Source organism: Chenopodium album, chromosome 7, assembly GCF_948465745.1.
Source record: "Chenopodium album chromosome 7, dcCheAlbu1.1, whole genome shotgun sequence".
In the NCBI taxonomy this organism is placed as follows: domain Eukaryota; kingdom Viridiplantae; phylum Streptophyta; class Magnoliopsida; order Caryophyllales; family Amaranthaceae; genus Chenopodium; species Chenopodium album.
The window spans coordinates 67,333,432-67,353,076 of record NC_137840.1 but is presented as its reverse complement, the minus strand read 5'-3'; the positions used below and the strand labels follow the sequence as shown (position 1 = coordinate 67,353,076).

The 19,645-nt window shown below is 34.7% G+C and overlaps 2 protein-coding genes across 2 annotated transcripts; one reads left to right on the top strand and one right to left on the bottom strand.

Annotated features, from left to right (window-relative positions):
• Window positions 1-1,063: 1,063 nt before the first annotated feature.
• LOC145638151 (FH protein interacting protein FIP2-like) lies at window positions 1,064-12,592 on the top strand. Its single transcript, XM_081689112.1, has 11 exons — window positions 1,064-1,215; window positions 1,510-1,619; window positions 3,117-3,251; window positions 5,185-5,337; window positions 6,376-6,459; window positions 6,570-6,616; window positions 6,782-6,855; window positions 8,097-8,155; window positions 10,383-10,442; window positions 10,606-10,686; window positions 12,267-12,592. The coding sequence occupies exons 1-11, from the start codon at window positions 1,176-1,178 to the stop codon at window positions 12,318-12,320; spliced, it is 897 nt and encodes a 298-aa protein (XP_081545238.1). The 5' UTR covers window positions 1,064-1,175; the 3' UTR covers window positions 12,321-12,592.
• Window positions 12,593-13,149: 557 nt separating this feature from the next.
• On the bottom strand, window positions 13,150-18,807 carry LOC145638150 (uncharacterized). The gene is made up of 6 exons (XM_081689111.1): window positions 18,644-18,807; window positions 18,395-18,489; window positions 16,465-16,726; window positions 16,119-16,312; window positions 14,747-14,934; window positions 13,150-13,756 (listed from the first exon to the last, which is right to left on the bottom strand). Exons 2-6 carry the CDS (start codon window positions 18,487-18,489, stop codon window positions 13,470-13,472), a joined length of 1,026 nt encoding a protein of 341 aa, XP_081545237.1. The 5' UTR covers window positions 18,644-18,807; the 3' UTR covers window positions 13,150-13,469.
• Window positions 18,808-19,645: the final 838 nt, after the last annotated feature.

The window sequence follows — 19,645 nt, the reverse complement described above, 5'->3', positions numbered from 1 at the left end:
GGTGGGGCGTCGGTGGTTTGCTGGTGCGTGAGGTGGTGGTGGTGCGTTGACAGTTTGCTGGGTGCTTGAGGTGGTGGTGGTGCGTAGGCGGTTTGCTAGGTGATGCTTGGTGGTGTTGGTGGTGGTGGGCTATTTAATTTAATTAAGTTTGAATTTATTTATTTATTTGGTTGGATTAATAGTCAAGCACATACCCTTATTTTTCCATAATCATGTTTTCAATCTTTTGCCCTGGTTTCTGAAAACGTGTACTTTGTTGCGACTAAATTGAACCGAAGGTAGTATAATTCAAAATAGGATCTTGCTAATGAACGCCCCTGGGACGTTGGATTAGAATTTGAAATATCACCTAAAGTGGTATTAATTTGGAAAAGCATGACAAAATCACGCGTTGATCGGTGTAATAAATGTTAATTTTTACTTTAATCTTTTTACTTTTATCTAGCTTATCCAATGCCTCGGGGACGTTCGTTAACATTTGCCTTCAAAATATTAGTTGACAAAAAAATAAAGCAAGGTTCACAAATTGCCTAAAAAACTATTTTATGATAATCTATATCTATACTTATATTTTAAAAAACGTTCTTAAAACATAATATGTGTCATGTGTCATTTTTTTAAGCACTATAAACATGACATGTCAGCAATATGTGCTACTCGAGACCAACAAATACTAAATTACTTGTCTTACCGTCTTAGCTATTCATTTATTGTGTTTTTCAATCAAACAAATGAGTACTAACTTGATAAGATAATTAGTGCTTACAAATATTTTTTCAAGTCATAGAAATTTCAAGATAATTATCAAAACATTAAGAAAAAGCCGTCGATTATGATTAACAAATTAAGACCCTGTTCTTTTGAGCTTCTGGGTAGAGCAGATCATAACAGAGCACAATAAATTAGTGCAGAGCAGGACTGAGCTTCCACACATTACGAAGCAGAGCAAAGTAGATTTCAGCAGAGCAGACAAAACAGCTCTAAAGAATACGAAGTATGACTTAAATAAATACGAGTACAAACTAACATTCCGGGGCATTGTTAGACGCCCGGGCCATTTTGCTCTTAAATGGCGTTCCGTATAAAAAAGTGTCGAATATAAAAAAACAGTGCCAAGTCAGTCGTCGGCGTGCGTTTACCATTTTCTCTCTGGATCCTCACTAATCTCGCCGATCATGACTCCCGATTCTCCCTCTGTTGTCCGTCTCAACATCGGTATTCTCTCTCTTTCTCTCTCCTATCTCATCTTATTTTCTCTACATATTTTCATTCCTTCATTAACAAGCAAAGAATTTTGATTATCAAAGAGTATTATTCAACTGTGATTCACTTCAGTTTTTTCTGATTTTCGTTATTCTTCAATCTTTTGATGTTTTTTTGGGCAATTTTAAGCAAAATGCAACTTAATTGGAACTGAATTACTGTTTGATTTTGGTAATTTATGCTGAAATTGAAGTGGGGTATCTTGATTGTGTTTTGAGTATTTGTTGTTGATGATTTGAATGTTAGGAGGGAAGAAATTCTGTACAACAGTTGATACATTGACGCAACGTGAACCTGATTCGATGCTTGCGGCGATGTTTAGTGGTCGCCACACTGTTTGCCAAGATTCTGACAAGGTTACCCTTGTTGCCTTCTTTTGTATTGACTAGGTGTTTATTGTTTATGTTGTTATCGCGATGATTTTGATATTTGATCATGGATAAATGTGTAAAGAGTGTAGTTGATTCTCCGGTAAACCGAGTAAGGCGAATTAGTAGGTGAAAGTGGTACATTTTGGCCTAATTTAACATTATTAGGGTGTGATTTGCATACCATTAATGGAAAATTAGGTAACATTGGATTATAGATCAATGTTATGATGTTATCAGTAGTAATTAAGCGTGTAGATTAGTTGATTGAGTGTAAAAAGTTCTCAGTCAATGATTTCGTTGGGGAATTGTATAAAGTTACATGATGAATATTGATAAGTGAAGTTCGCTCTGATTTTTGTGGGGCTTTGGGGAGGGGCGAGGATTAGTGGGTTGAATGTCAGAAAGAGCAAGTCAAAGTTCTTAACCTAACATAAGGAACAAAATTTTGTTTATAAATTATAACTAGAGGAACCGGGATGGGGGGGGGGGGATTTTGGGAGATTCAATGTTTTGAGAAATTTGAGGTTAACAGGATGAATTTTATAGATGGGAATGCATATGTCAAAATTTTGTCTTATGTACTCATGTCGGGCAAGGGCATGGAATTTTTAATCTACATGACAAATGAACCACATATAAATAAAGGGTAGAGTACAAAGAAAAGGAAAATGAAGAGAAATTTATATGATATACGTTCAAATTTGAGCTTCGATCCTATCATCCTAATTTAACAAGAACTAGCGAATAAATTAACATGATGTCTATGTTTATGCATTTGTAACATGAAAAACACCTGCAACAATCTTTAAAATCAGGATACTGTTACATATATGTTGTATCGGCATTCCACACCTGCTTTCAATTTTTGGATAATGCCCTTGCGTCTCATTAGCCTTAAGCAGTTTAAGATTTTGGGGGTATGAACCTTGTTTTTGTGGTTGAGCAATTCCAATTATTCATTTCATATTGTATATAAACCTATTGAAGACTAGTTAAACAAACCTTTTCCCGATATTTAAGCTCTTATTTTTTTTAATGAAGGCACACTCACATACTCCTGATCCTAAATGGATTCCATTGAAATTTTAATACTTTAAACCAGCCAGATAATCATTTTTGGTAAAATGTAACTCTGGTCTCGTAAGCTTTGCACAATAGTCAGTTTCAATGCTTGGCATCTCACATAAACTCAGATGTCCATGATCTTACAAAGTTATAAAGTCAGGGTTTAAATTGCAGAGGAACCTCTTTTTTTTGTAAAATTAGTTTTGTAAGAAGTGATGACAATAGGAACTAAGTAAATTTCCTCCTCATCAACCAAACAAGAAAAAGCTATTCTCTTATATAGGAAGAAAGAAAAATATCTCAGTGACTGCCTTAATATAATCTATTGTCATGCAACATCTAATTTCTCAATCTTCACGCATATTATTTGCTTTGTTATAACTTTTAAGTAATAAACTAAATGTAACTTATCTTCAGGGCTATATCTTTGTGGATAGAGATGGTGAACATTTTCGACATATCTTGAATTGGCTACGGGATGGTATGATTCCCAACTTAAAGGACTCCGATTATGCTGAGCTACTACGAGAGGCCGAATACTATCAACTTCTTGTAAACATAACTCTTTTCACCTTTACATCTTTCAGATCTAATTTTTGTATGATATAATTGATTGTTCTATACTTCTACTACCTCCGTTTCTTATTATGTGCAACAAAGGAATATTTTATGTCTCACGAATAATACCCCTTTTTTGCACATAATAAGAAACGGAGGTAGTATATGCTTTACGCCAATTTGCATTGCTATTGCCAATGTGTTTTCAATCAGTGATTGCATCCAACAGTGAGCAGGAAGGTGATGGGTGAGTGGGTGACTATACAAAAGAAAATGCAGTATAATTAACTGCCTATATCCTAGTCCCTCACCCTCCCGTCCTTGTTGACATTTAGTCGTTTACTAAAATGTTAAGAAATATGTTCATAAATGTTGAGTGGAGTGTTCTCCAATGTCTGCAATTTGAAAGTTTGCGTTGCAATTAAGATCTGAACTTCTTGATGTGACTAGATGAATAATTAGCATGCACCTAGGGGAAAGTTACTTCATTGGAAGATATACAACTGGATTGTTAATGAGACTGATAAAGTGATAAGTAATTGAAATTTTAATAACAGAAGAGGGTGTATCAGTGTGATGTTTCTATATAAGCTGTATGCGGGGAAAGGTTCAGTGAGTCTCTTTGTGATTCCTCCCTTTGTCTCACCTGCTTTTAGTTTTTGGTGGTGAGCCTTACTCAATTGCCTGGCTCTTGTCTTATACTCATGTTTGAAATTTTTTTTGTATTTACTTATTCGTTGCAAATTTTGATGATGATCTCTGTATTAGTGCTTCACTAGAGGAAAAATAGTAAATAAGGCAGAATTAGAAGGAAGACAATTCAATCCTGTGAAGTTTAAAAATTTCAAACAATAGAAGGAAATATTTGATTCATAGAATATGTAGCATGGTCCCAAAAGGAAATGAATACAGTCCATCTGTCAGATTTAAAGATAACTGAATTTTGTCATTTTATCCTTCTGCTAGATGAGGATTTGTACCTTGAAATGTATGTGGCAGTGGGGCCTTTGATTCTAAAAAATATGACTGGCTGATATTTTTAAAATAACTCAAGTTACTTTTGATTGTTTTGCTTAAGTATGCATCTTTGTTGTGGGACATGCTATGATTATTGTAATAATATGCCCTATGTTACTCTGACTCTTTCATTTACCTCATGTGTCCGTGTCGACACGACTCGTGTCGGACACCGACACCGACACTTGGACACTTCATTTTTAACTAAAAACAAAAAAATTTCAAGAAAATGGGCGAGTCCGATACTTGGACACCCGTGTCTAATTTGACACTTCATCCGAGTCCAAGTAACATAGCATATGCCAATATAATTTTGGGACTAAAACTTTGCTGTTGTTGTATATGCCAATATAATATTTACACTTACTGCACATCCAGTTTAAGTTAGTACTATTTGGAATGGGAAAATGCAGCCTTATGTAATTTGCTAATTGGTAAAAACTGGAAAACTGCACATCCTGTTTAAGTTAGTACTATTTGGAATGGGAAAATGCAGCCTGATGTAATTTGCTAATTGGTAAAAACTGGAAATATTTTAATTTATAGATTGCAGTTTAAATGACAACTTTACAATGAGACTCAATGACAATTTTCTGGGACATTGTGGCTTAACTTGTTTCTTAATGCTGTTCCTTGCTAATAGTGGACAAGAAAAAGTTTGATGATTGTTCAAATATGAATTTTTCCATTGCTATTCATGCCTATTCCTCTTTTCATGCATAAATTTGATTTGTAATACTGGAAGGAAGACACTTGAAAGGTCGGAAACACTGCATGTTGTGTAGCTTATCATTACCTAAATTTTTTGCATGAACTCAAAATGCTCATTTACAACTTTTCTATTCTGATTCAATTAGCTGGGAAGGTTGATATTGCATTTACTGAACATGAGAATGGATTTTGTTGTCAGGGGCTAATAGAGAGAATAAATACAGCTCTAAGTAAGAAGAAAGACGAGGATGATAATCCTGAACTAACCCGTCGTGATATTATTAAGTGCATACAGTCGGAGAAAGTTAAATTTCGAGGGGTGAATCTTTCTGGGCTTGATCTCTCTAAACTGGTAATGTAAAATGCTCATGCTGTTTCAAAAAATGTAATCTACCTAATTTTTCTCTTATTATTTCTGCTATTCAGGACATTTGACAAATAAAATTTCACTTTCTGACATAATGGAAACTTTAGCGTTAGGTTCTGTTAATACCTCTGGCCCGATTTTTTTTTCCTTTCCTCTTCCATTAGCAAATGTGTGTCACTAGATCCAGGTATAACGTGGCTTCCATTTACCTAAGGTGACTTATCATTGTGTAAAATCTTTTTCTATATTAGTACTAGGATTACCGGATTAGATAAAGGTCTGATCTTTCTTCTTTACATTCAGCAACTTTGTTTTGACTTGTTTTAGTTCTACTTAGTTTTCAATTAAATTGTGTCTTTCTTTTGATGAGAGCCTGTTTTATTTTTATCTGGATAAAAGGTGAACTGGCTAGACAAGGCAATCAAAATCACCCACTGGCGTGTTTGGTGTAATTTCTTCAATTATCTATATCTTTCCAAACACTTAAGGTGGCATTTAGTTGGGGAAGTTAATAAAGGAAGTTCAAACCTCTTAACCCCTTAGTGAGTTGTTGATTTGGGCTTTCATAATTTTTTCCCCTTTCCCCTTTTTCTGTTTGGACTTTACCCCAACTCCTGTTCCTGGAAATATGATGGGAAAAGTGGCTGTGATGGTCAGGTTGTTAGGTAAAAGAAAGCAATTTTGGTGGTGAGATGAACCAAGTGGCAGTGGTTGAGAGAGAGAGAGAGAGAGAGTTTTTTTTTTTTTTTTTTTGGGGGGGGGGGGGGGGGTGTTGGCAAGTTAGGTAAAAGAATTCAGATTGCGTGATCTTGAATGAAGGTAGAGTTGCACTTGAAAGTGTTTCTCAAAATTACCTTATGTTTTGGACTTGTGTTTTTGTTGAGAACAAAGTCCTTGCTATCTTTAGCACTATTTTTGTCCAGTTTTCGTTTCCAAATTATCTGCTATATTCTCTATATATACATGTACTGTCATATGATTGTTTTTTGTATATCTGATACCCTGTAATTACATTGTGTTCAGGATCTTTCAGATGTGGATTTTAGCCATGCTTCTCTTAAGGGTGTATTCTTCTCTCGTGCAAACCTTCAATGTGCAAAATTTCGGGTGTGTAAGTTTAAGTGTCTTAAGGGTTTACTTGTTGCAGTTCATATTTCATATTATCAGATGCAACCCTCAGAGTTTCTATAGTGTGATTTCTTCATCTATTTTTGCAGGATGTAGATGCTGAAGGTTCTATCTTTCATAACGCAACATTGCGTGAGTAAGTAACTTGAAGAAAATTTTGAAATTATTTAATAAATCTCATAATTGAGTTGCATTTTTGTCTTTGCCACAGCTACTCTGGTTTCTTATGTCTCTTTTAGATGGTTTACTTCGTATATTTATAATTTCTGGGGTGCTGATGGGTTTGTCTTACCTGTTGAAGATGTGAATTTACTGGGGCAAATCTTCGTGGAGCTTTACTGGCAGGTGCCAACCTGCAGAGTGCAAACCTGCAAGGCAATCCTTCTTATCAATCTGATTTGTTCTGTATTTGTTTTCCCATTATCTATTACTATGAAGAATACCTGTGCTTTTTGTTCAAACTCCAATGCACATTGTGCACAGTTTTTTTTTGTTATTGAAAGTATGTGATTTTCTATACTGCAAGTGAATGATTTTCCTGTATAGTTTGTTGCTTTGCTTTCTTTTTCTCTATGTTGCTATCTAACCAACCCTACTCCCCAAAATACTTCCTTCACATGAGAACCTTCCACCAGCGTCAGCTCTAGCTCTGTTGATTCTTTGTCGATACTAATGCTGTTTAAATACTTTTTCCAAATCTTGAGCTGGTTTGATGAGAATCCAAGGCCATTTTTTTTATTCCCATTCAGCACCTAAATTGGACTGTACTCGAAATTCCTAATCATATAGAATTCTGAGGTATCCCAGTAGTTTCAATATATTTTATTTTATTTAAATTATTACTTAATCTTATGGTTCATCTGACATAACAAAAAAAATTGGTTCACTGTGTTTGACATAAGCTCTATAGAAGGCACACCGCATCACCTATTATATTCTTTTTCTTTTCTTTTTTTTTTTTTTGGGGGGGGGGGGGGGGTTGCTAAGTATATTCGCTCTTTTTTCCATCACTAGTTCTCTTTTTCACTGATAGAATTGTTTGAATGTTCATGATTTGACTAATGGTGCTGTGTTTCTGGGGATCTTAACTAATGTATAGTTACCCTTAGATGTTAGGGGGCATTGTTGTTTTGTAGTGTCCTTATGAGAGATCAATGAAAGGGGATTTGGACATAGCCTATAATATCTATGTAGTGTTTTTTTGGTGTTCTACTGAACTTAATATCAATTCACACACAGTAATACACATTGAAGAACTAAACGCCTTGCTTTACTTTTCCATCTACAAGTTACAATACACTTAAGTTATGTAACACAAAATTTAAAACTCTAACCAAACGTAATACCTATACTGTACTTGTATATTATGACCCTAATGAGTGTTACTATATTATCTGATTAACCTGGAATCACAAACCAAAACATGCAAATTAGGACCTAGTACATTGGTACACTATCAGATTAGTTTAACAAAATTAGGTAATGAATCGCGTTCTCATGCCTGTAGAGCATACCAAAGTAAAATTGCTTAAAACATTAATGAACTTATCTTTTTGCCTTGTATATAATTTTAGAACATGCCTTTCGAATTTACTAAACCTTTTCATTACTTGCAGATGCTTGTTTGATTGACTGTAGTTTCTGTGGAGCAGATCTGCGTTCCGCTCACTTGCAGGTTTGCTTCTTATCACTAAATCTTAATTCCTGTGCACTTGTATCTAAGTATCTTGCGTTGGATTCAGATTGCTACTAATTTGCTAAGACAAAATAACAGGAAAAATGAAGAGAGAGAATTGATTCTTCACTTGCAAAGATTAAAGCTTTTTATACTAGCAACTTTATGCTGCAAATCTCTTAGGTAGTGATCAATAGCCATTCTTCAATAGTGACTTAAGGTCATCAATCTCCTAAAACTCTCTTATCAATTGCCTGCCTAGTCCCTTCTCATCTCGCTCTATTTATAATAAATCTAAAGACTATTAACTTTATCATACTAGACTACCCATAATGCACCTCGTTAGGTCAATTTATTACCTATCTTTTTAGTTTTTACCCAATTGTGTCTTTCTTTCTTTCTTTCTTTTTTTTAATTTTTTTTAATTTTTTTTTTTTAAGAAAAAATCAAAAAAATATTATTAATAGCTCAAACACCAAACATCAACAAGCTGGCGTAAAATATTGACTAATATCATCAATCTTGCTTTCACAGTTATCACCTAAATGTAACTCTGTTCTTTCTTTCTTTTTTTTTTTTTTTTTTTTTTTTTTTTTTTTTTTTTTTTTTTTTTTTGCTTAACGATTCAGTTTACCTCTGTAGGAGGTTAACATAGGGTCCTTTACAGTAGCTTTATCGTTCTAATAAAATGATCTTGGAAACCAACTTATTAGCCATTACTCTTCAAGAATTTTATAGTTTTTCTGGACATTTGAAGATAAATGTGACTATAAGTCAAGTAGAACTTGTCATTACCGTATGTCCATATTGATCTGAAAATCACGTAATGCTGATGATAAAGGTTGATATCAAATTTGGTGGTGAAAAGGTCGCACGATTGTGTACGGAATTGAATAATAAAATCCAAATGGGAACTGCTTGTCAGTACGAAGATTGGAAGAGTGGGACCTTGGAGGGGTTAAATGAGGGAGAGGGTAACTTGGTTGGAAGGAGCTAGGAAAGATATTAAGTTTTTGGATTTGCATGAGGATGCAGTATTATCGTAAGAGATCGAGGATGAAGATTTTTGTCGATGACTACACAATCACTTTTGGTTCATGTAGCCGCTCCCACTTATGGGATTTAGGCTTTGATTGATTGATAATGTTTTAACAATTGCCAATGTTCAGGGTCTAAAGTTGATCATTTTTGTATAAATTATGAAAAAAATACATACATACATTTATAGTGAGTCTACAAACCAATTTGGGCTGTTGGATCTGAGTTATTTAATCAAGATGAGAACTTGAGATCTGATAGGATAATCAAGATGCCATACTAGTCTTTGATGGAAAATGCATCTGAATCAAATAAACATCTGTATCATTTACTTTTACAGGTTTCTGTTTTTTTACGAATTTTAAATTAAACAAACTACTTCTGTACAACAGCTTTAGAGGCTAGAGCAACAATTTAAAGAAATTTGTTATCAATTTTCCTGTTTGATTTTGATCATTATTAATGTCTTTTTTCTCATAAAAAGTTAAATTATGGTTTGGATATTTCCATTAGGGTGCGTGGTTTTGGTTTGTCTGTGCACTACGATGTATGTACTGGGTAAGGGTAAGTTAAGTTGTGAAGTGTGAATTTGACCTATTATAGATCACAATTTGGGTCATTGATGATTTGGTTATTAAACTGATATTATTGAAGTTGAGATTTGCATGTGAACGACGGAAATCTTACTGTTATACTGTGGATTAAGTTTGGACCAGAGGTTATTCTTATTCACTATTTAATAAGGGTAGTGTGACTTGATCCGCGGAGTTTGACTAGTTCTTATTAGTTAGGACTTAGGACATATCGACAAACTAGTTTATTCAACAGCTTAATTTGCCTAACACTTTTAATACACCAGACTTCTAGCTAGCCCTTGCTAACTTCAGCTCATGTAATTTCAAATAGAGCCTAAGTTGAAGTATCATATTGTATGATTGAAATTTTATATACTTTGCCCGAAATGAAGCTGTCTGCTCGTATTTTGTAATTGCTTGATTTACCTGCATGTTAAAGATGCAAGTCATGATGGTGTTTATTTGACTACCTTTACTTGCCGGAGTGCAGATCTTGATTTAAAAATATGTATCTTGATTTAACCTTTACCTGCATGTTAAAAAAAATATATGTATGTGAGTTGATTTAAGATGCAAGTCATGATGGTGTTTACTTGACTACCTTTACTTGCCAGAGTGCAGATCTTACCAATACCAACTTAGAAGGCGCTAATTTGGAAGGGGCCAACTTGAAGGTAAGCTTTTAGTTGATTTTAGCTTCTCTGCTGTGCATCAAAATAGTCTGTGTCTAAAAAAAACTTGAAATTTGGAGCAATAAATTACGACATGATAAGGTCACACTAATCAGAGAGACTGCAACAAAGGAGGGCATAATAAATGACTTGCAATGTTTTTCAGGGGGCAAAGTTGACCAATGCTAATCTAAAAGGAGCAAATCTTCAGCGAGCTTATTTACGACATGTTGATCTTCGGGAAACGGTAAGTGATGCATATTTTTCAACAAAACTTTCATTATCCGCTACCTACTTTTCCACTTCGGGATGACCTTATTTTGGGGGAAAAGGGAGTGTGGGTGGTGATTTTAATGGAACCAATGAAAAAATTAGCAAAAAAAAAAATCTTAATTAAATAAATGATAAGCTTAATGATATCAAGGGTTATACTCTTGTATCCCACACAAAGTATGGTCAAAATTGAATAATCACAAAGATTGAAGCACACAAAGATGCAAGTAGGAGAGAAAAAAAATCTCAAATTGATGATAGGCAAAAATTGATCTCACAACAAAATTTTCCCCATTTTACAGAGTGGGTTACACTTTTTAGTTTACCCTAAGTAAATACTAACAAAAGCCCTTAGGTTACAGAGAACAGTAAAGATTAACTTGTTAAAACATAAAAAGAAAGGCCGAAAAATTGCTCTGCAGACTCACCCCGAACTGGGGAATCCACTCAGGTTGAAGTATTTGCCAAACCTGGAATACTGAAACTGCAGATACTTGAGTTGTTGGGGAAAAAAAATCCCTGAGCAATGAATTCTCAGGAATGCTATTTGAAACAATTCCCCTTGGCTAGCTTTTTGACAAAGAGTATTTCTCCGGCTGGAACACTCATTAAGAACATTCCCCATGACCTTGCTTTTTGACATAGAATCCTCTTAACTTTTGCTTATGTAAATCAAATTAAGGCTTGGGACGGTCAAACTTGTGGGTTGATCTCCCAAATATCCTCCACTAAAGACTAAGAACCACCGTGGGGGCATGAGGCACACCACCATGATATGTGATGCTTCCGTGATTTCCACTTCTATCAATTCTAATGCTCCCACATCTGTAAGTTCACCCAACTATTGCTTTTACAAACATCTGCCCCTACTGCACAATTTTGTTCTTTGAAAAATTCTAACTTATAAATGTGTCCAGTATGCTTGCTTTATTTTTGGATATAAATAGAATATCGATGAACATGTAGGAACCAAAAAATTGTGCAGTTAGCAGCTTTATCACCTTTATGACCTGTCCATGCTCGTTTCTTGGTAGAATGTTATCTAGTTTTCCTTTTAACATAATTGAGCATACTTTATGTTCTTAACTCTGTAAAATTAGTAATTTATCACTTCTAGTTTAACTTGGTTGTGTTATTTCTATCACTACTATTAGTAGAATTGTACTTACATATCAACATCAATAAACTCTGTTTGGCTTAAGATAAAGCAAAAGTTGCTTTGTGTATACAAATTAGGAATAATGGTGTTGCGGTATTAATATCTATCATCACATATTTTGATATTTAAGACCAAAGAGTATGTTGTATCACCTAGGAGCGTTTGATATGCATCTTGTTTTTTAATTAGTTTTTAAAGCTATGGCCTCTTTTGGTCAACACTTCCTGTCATATTTATCTATTTATCCTGGCTAAGTTTCGAATATTTCTTTTGAGTGCAGTTAATTTGTCTTGATTGAATATCTATTATAAATCTATAAAATAGGACGTCATGGTTTCTCACATTGATGCAAGACTTTTTTCAAACCAAGTAATTTTTTCTTTTTCTCACATCAGGATTTGGGAGGTGCAAAGCTTGATGGTGCAAATTTGCTTGGAACTATTCGATGACACAAGCATTCTGCACACACATATTGTGTGCATCATTGTCACTTACTAGTTAATACTTTTCTAGCCCAGAAGTCTGTCGAATTTGGATGGTTTCAAGTCAAGTTTCAGATGTATGAAGATGTCTAATGTCTGTTGATTGTGCTCAATGTCCCCATTGTCCATATGGTTGCTGATGGATCTTGCCCATTTGTATAGCTAAGAATTCTCAACATCGTTAATGTGTGATCTTGTCCATTAATTATTATTCTTCCTCCAACAATTATAGCGAAGAACTCTGTCTAACCCTTGGCTACCAAGGTTGGCTTTATCCTCTCGTGTAGTCCTGTCATTCTTTGATTTTGGTAGTGGCCACTGATCACATGCCTGGCCCTTTGCTGTGTACAATTGATGGTACCCACATTTGCGTTGCTACTTTTGCAAGTCCTAGCGTAATACTCGAGTTTTCATTGTGATACACCAATACATACCAATTTACGACTATCACAGAATGTTTTTTTTCAATCGTAATTACTGGGATCCTTTTCAGTCATGACGTGCATACAATTGAATAACAAAACTTTCAACGAACCCTAATGTTTGCCGCTGATTCAACCACCACCCCTTCCCCAACTAAACACGTCACTGTGGTTTTAGTGAACATCAAAAAGTATGTAAACTAAAAAAAACGCATATTTGAAACTATACATTAAAATTAACCCCATAACAATTATATGACACTTTTTCTTATATTTTAGTACTAACGCAGTCAAAGTTAAAATAGATAAGTGTAAACAGTTAAAATGATGCATCAAATGATAAATGGATGAAGCAATGTTGTTAAAGATTAGTCTGTAGCTGAAAAGGTATTTCACCAAGTTAAACAAATGTTGAAAAACAACTTGGTGTTAAACCATTAAATCCAATGAGAAATCTATTAATCAAAATCTGGTATTAGCAAATTACAGGCTCAAAGCTCATAACTGATTTCTTAGTTTAACATCAAGAGCTTCTTCAAATTTATAGTCTTCTTGACTAAGAATCTCCCATCTGCAACCAAACCTTAAACAGAAAACCAGTGGCACCATTCGAATCAACTGGCATAGCTGAACCAATAGCGCGATCCTGAATAACTCCATGCCAACATCCTTAATGGTTTGATAAGGGACTTGCTTACTTTACCTTCTTTGTAAGATCAGCAGTTCGGTATACAGCATCATCCTTAATGAAGCTCCACCACAGGTAGGTGAGGGGAATGGTGCTGGCATGCCAAAGAGCATGTGCATCAACAAATGCTTCATAAGGTGGGAAATCATATATCTCCAAAAGCATTGCAAGTCCACCAGCTATGACTACAAACCACAGCTTCCACCGCGAAGGATGATGTGAGACACCAGCCCAGATTGTCCATATGAGAAGTTGGGCAACAGCCATGACCACACAGACTTGCATGTTCCATCCTGTTTCCAATCACAGCCCATGAGTAAGGCCAGGTAAAGGGGTAAATTGCACTAATACGACTATAAACTTAGCCATAAGCTGGATAAATGTATACTAAGTTTACAGCATGAAATAGTACGAAGTAGGTACTTCTAAAATGACAATATTTTATCCATTCTCTAAAAATCTTCTAAATGTACCATGGTGTTTTTCCTGGTCTACCCTTCTCCCATGGACAGATGGACAGCATAAGAATATAGAAATAAAGGCAAATCATTCTCAGAGAGATCTATAATGCTTCATAAGAATATTACCTAGTTCAACTATAGTTTGTGAAATGAAGGCATTGTAAATTTGTAACGTAGCTTATCATAGACAGGTGCTATCCAAGAAATAGTGGATTGCTAGTTTGGACTTTGGACTTCAGCATAGGGAGAGCAGAAAAAACCATCATATTCAACTAAATACAGTTGAATAAAGCTACAATAGGATTAGCATGTATTAATCATGTCTGCATCAACTCTATCCAAGAGAATCGACCACAAATCCACAATTATCCATGGGTAAAGCTACAAAGATCAAATGAAGCAATAGCTAGCTAGAGTTTTTTTCTTTTAAAAAGTGTGCTCAAGCTTAACACATCAACATAATAAGTATTTGGATCCAACTAAAGCCTGATTCACTAATCAATTAAAATGAGTTCCAAGTCATTTAAAGTTACTGATGAATTAGCATACCCGCTTTGACAACAAATGGAAATGATAAGGTTTCTGTAATAAAACGAGCAAGTTAGATTGCTCATATGATATCATTGCTATGTGGTCCTTTATGATGATAGGCAAAAGGTTGACTTGCACACTTCAGCTTTTTTCACATTTATAATAAATTAAGGACCCTGAAGCTGGAGCTAACTTATGTAATGAGTATATTTAACCTATAGAGCGAAGCATCACCATTGCATGCAATTCTCAAGGCAGATCACTTTTAGTAAGATATTGAGTCTCTCTTACCATAATCCATTTTGTAGTAGTTAAGGTACATTATGTGAGTGGCTATGAAAGCCAGAAGTGGAGCAGCCACCATGACTCTAGCAGCCTCATCTCGAACACGGAAACTTCTCATTATTGAAACAATGAGTGAATACCCAAGTATAGCCACTGCAGATGAGTAATCAAGCTTCTCTGTTAAATCAATGTCTCTGCAATGCAAAAACCCATATTGATCAGTTTTTGTCTTTGAGAATAATAGGAAATACATTACTTTTAGTCCCTACAAAAGAGAGTGCATAAAAAACAGCTATGTTTACAATAATGCACCAAAGAGCGAGACCCTAGAGAGCCCAGCACTTTAAAGGTACGATCAGACAAGTTGTATAATAACTATTTGATACACCTCTCGTGCATCTTCACAAATATCTAAAAGTAACTTTAGTTATTGTACACAATTCAACCCCATGACCTGGGGAGTGCACGAAAACACTGGAGAAGCAAGAAATGCAATTCAACCTCAGTATTAAAGTAGTTGCTACAGTTGACAGCTGTTTATGTTAGGATACTCGAGAAAAGAAACTTTGGTTCACTAAAAGTTTAAAATGGGCCTTGCTTGCTAATGAAAAGGCTACATACATCTTGACTTCCCTAGACCCTGCTTTAGTTCTTTAGTAGATAATATATAACGAAGCAGTAGTGGTTGTCAATCTTGTCATACATGGCTGTACTACTGATATTCATGCCCTGCCTAATCTTCAAATTTTCTGTTCAAATGAGGATATTAGCTAGTTCAAAATTTTCCTTCTTACTCCATGCTTTAAATCATGTAGACTATATCAATCAGCCAAAATATAGAATCAGCTCCTACAAGATATATATCAGTCCTGAAGAACAAATTAACAAACTAAAAGACTTTTTCCCCTTGTTATTTAAAAATCTAGAAAATGAAAATCCAAGTGCATTTAACATTCACTGAAGCACTACTTCATGCACCATGACTTCCTGGCCTCAAATGATACTCCCACACAACCACAAGATAGACCTGAGAGGCCTAGAAATGATGATGAAACAGAAAGTCAATAGGTAATATGAAATTAGGTTTGTTGCCTGGAACCTATTGAGGCACCCTATGCCCGCCCACTTCCAGAGGTAAACTTATTAATTTTAACCATTTTAAAGTGTTCAAACCTAACATGGATAAAGAGTTCGCTGCTGAGATTGCAGGCATCACCCAGTCAGGGTAAAGAAAAAGAAAAAACACTTCTTGAAGATGACCAAGAATAAAGGACTTTTGCTTCCCACTTTTCTTATGGATTATCATGTCTATTAATAGATATGTTCAATGAACAAATTCAAAAAGATACCTTGAATTAACTTTAAGAAAAAAGCTTACCGACTGTGGAAAACAGCACTCCAGAACCAAGAATTAAGGGATAGAAAGCCATAGATATGCCATAAATTGGTGTATTCATAATAAGTTCCATCTTGCTTTAGGGGAAGCTTATATTGTAGAAGGATGTAAAAGGAAAGCCAACCACTGAAATGCATTAAGAGGTTGAGGATAGATAGCGCCACTGAAACAGGTTCCTGCAAAAATAAACTGCTGACAATGGATAAGCCAGACATAAATGAGGGAAATCAAGTTCTGACCAGAATTTTTGTTGATCAAGCAGGTTGACTGAGTGCACAATTTATACAAAGATTATCTACAAACTTAACAGTATGAGTGTATGACAAACCTGAAGTCCCAGTACACGTGTGAAAGGCCATTTTCCATGATATTTAACAGGTTCAAGACCAAGTGATTGTCTTTCTCTTTCTCTGTCAATCATGCAATAGTAGCGGCAATCATTGAGGCAATCAGATTGTTTCCATTTCAAGTAAAGAGGCTCTTGCATGTACCATGGATTGTGGACTGAACCACCATCTGAAGAAGAATTGCATTGTGGAAAGCATTTCTCACCAATACACCCACTGCTTATGCACTGATTCACACAAGACCTGCAAACAAGCCCAAAAGATAAGGCTGATGAAAATACAAATAGGACATGCAACATTCCAGATAAGAGAAGAAAAAAACATAAAAGCATACAGGCTAAAAGTCGACAATTAAAGGAAAATCCAAAATAATTGCACATGAAACTTGACTGCCGAATTATAGTCACCAATTGCGTTCCAGAGGCATGTATGATTCTTAGTTTTTCCAACAGTAAACAATGAAGCAATCACCCACTTAATACAAAGAGAACCATCACTCTCATAGAAAGAATCAGTCCCAAGATTTCCAGAAACTCTAGATTAGATAAATGGATTTATTTGATGCTTCCTCTCTTACCTTTATAGCTTTACCTCCAGTGTTATCCACAATAGCCTTAGTAATAGAGTCATCAAAAAAGGAAACCTGACTATGAAAACTTATATTCTGAGCCTCTACTTCCTTAGTACAACTTATTACTTGTATAAATAAGGTATGAAACTGCACTGCTTCCTTAGTTCAAGTTATTACTTGTATAAATAAGCTTGTTTCAAATTATCAGAACCCTGAATTTTACTAATCAATGTAATTATTGAGGTGTCCTGATGGGCCCTAAAGCGCATTTTATAGAGCTTTGCACACATACAATTCTGTAATTCACACAATATGTCAAACAACAGGTAATCACAATCGTAGAACTTATGTTCCGCCACAAAGCCACTATAAATAATACATCTTATGCACCTCCTCACCCACCACTTTATATAGCACGTCACCCTCAAACTTTATTATGGTCCTAAGGGGCTTATCATGAGAATTCAGAAGCCCTAGACTATTATCTCCCAAAAACCAACCAACCTACTAGAATTAGCATCCCCATCTCTAGACAAACTCAACCAAGAGCCACAGTCACCCTCGCCAATATCTAAAACCACATCATCCACCACCCTTATAAGTTAACAGCACAAACCTCAACTTCAACCATTTCCTCACTAAAACATTCAAACAAAAACCAAGGCCCTCTTAGCTCTTACTCCTCCCACAATAACCCAACTTCAACACATCGCCAATTTGACCTAGTTTCTTCCTTATCCCACATGATTAACCCCTAGCAAGAGAAGAACCAAGCACCTCAATTGCCCATTATGAGCACAACCACATCAAATTCCTGTATTCCCCTTATCTTCTCAAACCATCATTATTAAGTTGAACATTACATAATTCAAAGGTTTGATCTAAGTTACAAACGGTTCACCAAGAAAACGTCATCAAAGGAAGTGAAAGAGAACACACTTCATACAAGAATACCATTAACCAATCAACTACAACTTGATAACCCATTACTAGTTTTCAAGTGAAGACGACAAAAACGACGAGCATTATCAAAGTGATAGGATCTCTATCTCATACTCCCAAGTTTTTTTTTTTTTTTTTTTATTTTTACAATTCTACAAATTTCAACACATAGTTGGAATTTCAATCGCATCATCTGTAAGTTGCATCACAATAATCAGAAAATTGCAATAGCAAGAATTAAATCAACATTACAACTATTCTAATACCTTAATCAAAAAATAATTTATCCCAATTAAAGGGTTTCATTTGCATAATTAAGCAGATATTAATCCAAATGAAAATTGCAGATTGAGATTAACAGGAAAAAAAAAAAAAAAAAAAAAAGAGATTAGGGGTACCTGTAAAGTGGATCGGCATCACCAGCACTACCATAAGAAACCCGAATACAGCATGAAATTATCAATAACAACAAGATTGACCAATGATTCAACATCTGGGGTTTAGATTATATTCAAAAAAAATCAGAGATTAGAAATGTTAATCTGAGTATTATAATTTCAGTAGCAATTAAATTGAATCAAAAAATAAATAAATAAATAAATAAATAAAATAAAAAACAACTTTTAAATGAGTAGACTTGCTCGTACCTTAAGGCTATTTCTTGTTCTGAGAATGCAGAGATTCAGCGGGGTGCCGATTACTGAATTCCCAACCAAGCAACCATATGTGTTCTCTCGGTTTATAGTCTTGTTAAGTGTTAACACTACAGAGTAATAACGTGTGATTGCACTAATCAGCACGCTTGTTAATGCATAAATTTCGACGGGCCAAATTAAATAGGGCTACAAATATAAGTCTCATATGTATAATGTACCAAGTATTACACTATTCTTGTATTAGATCTACATCGTGTTCTTGATAATGTTGTGTGCAACTTAACCGATGTTGTTGTGGTCTGGTGTTAAGGTATGCTATCTAAGGGTGTGTTCTATTCACTTGATTTTTACTTATCTAAACTTATCTGAACTTATTAGCCCTTATTAGAACTTATCATCATATAATAACTAATATATAAAGTTAAACTTTTAGCCAGGATACGAGACATCGACACTTGGCGTCCCAATTTTTCGCCAAGTGTCACCCCACGTAGGCGACAATTAAATATTAAAATTACACGTAGGATTTATTAGAATATATTGTTTATAAAATAGGATAAAAAAAAGTTGGATAGATTCCGTAGAATAAAAAAATTATTTTAGAGTTTTATTTTCAATAAAATTTGGATAGATTATTAGGATAAAAAAGTTATTTTAGAGTTTTATTTTCAATAAAACTTTTGATTTAGAATTTTATTTTCAATAAAATACCAAAATTCTACATATAATCATTCTCTTAAGTCTTAACATGCAACCGACCTTTTTTTAGATATTCGGAGAAAATGAAAAGAGATCACAACTTTAGCCTTTAGATGACCGTTCTTTTTGTTTGTACATCATTGATAACCATAAACGGACAAGTGATTGTTAATCCATGAGTACAAAAATTCAAATAGCAAATGTATTTTAGATAAAAAAAATATTTAAACTTCGATAAACAACCCGGGCATCGCACGGGGCACAAAACTAGTTTTAGTTATAAATTAAACTTGG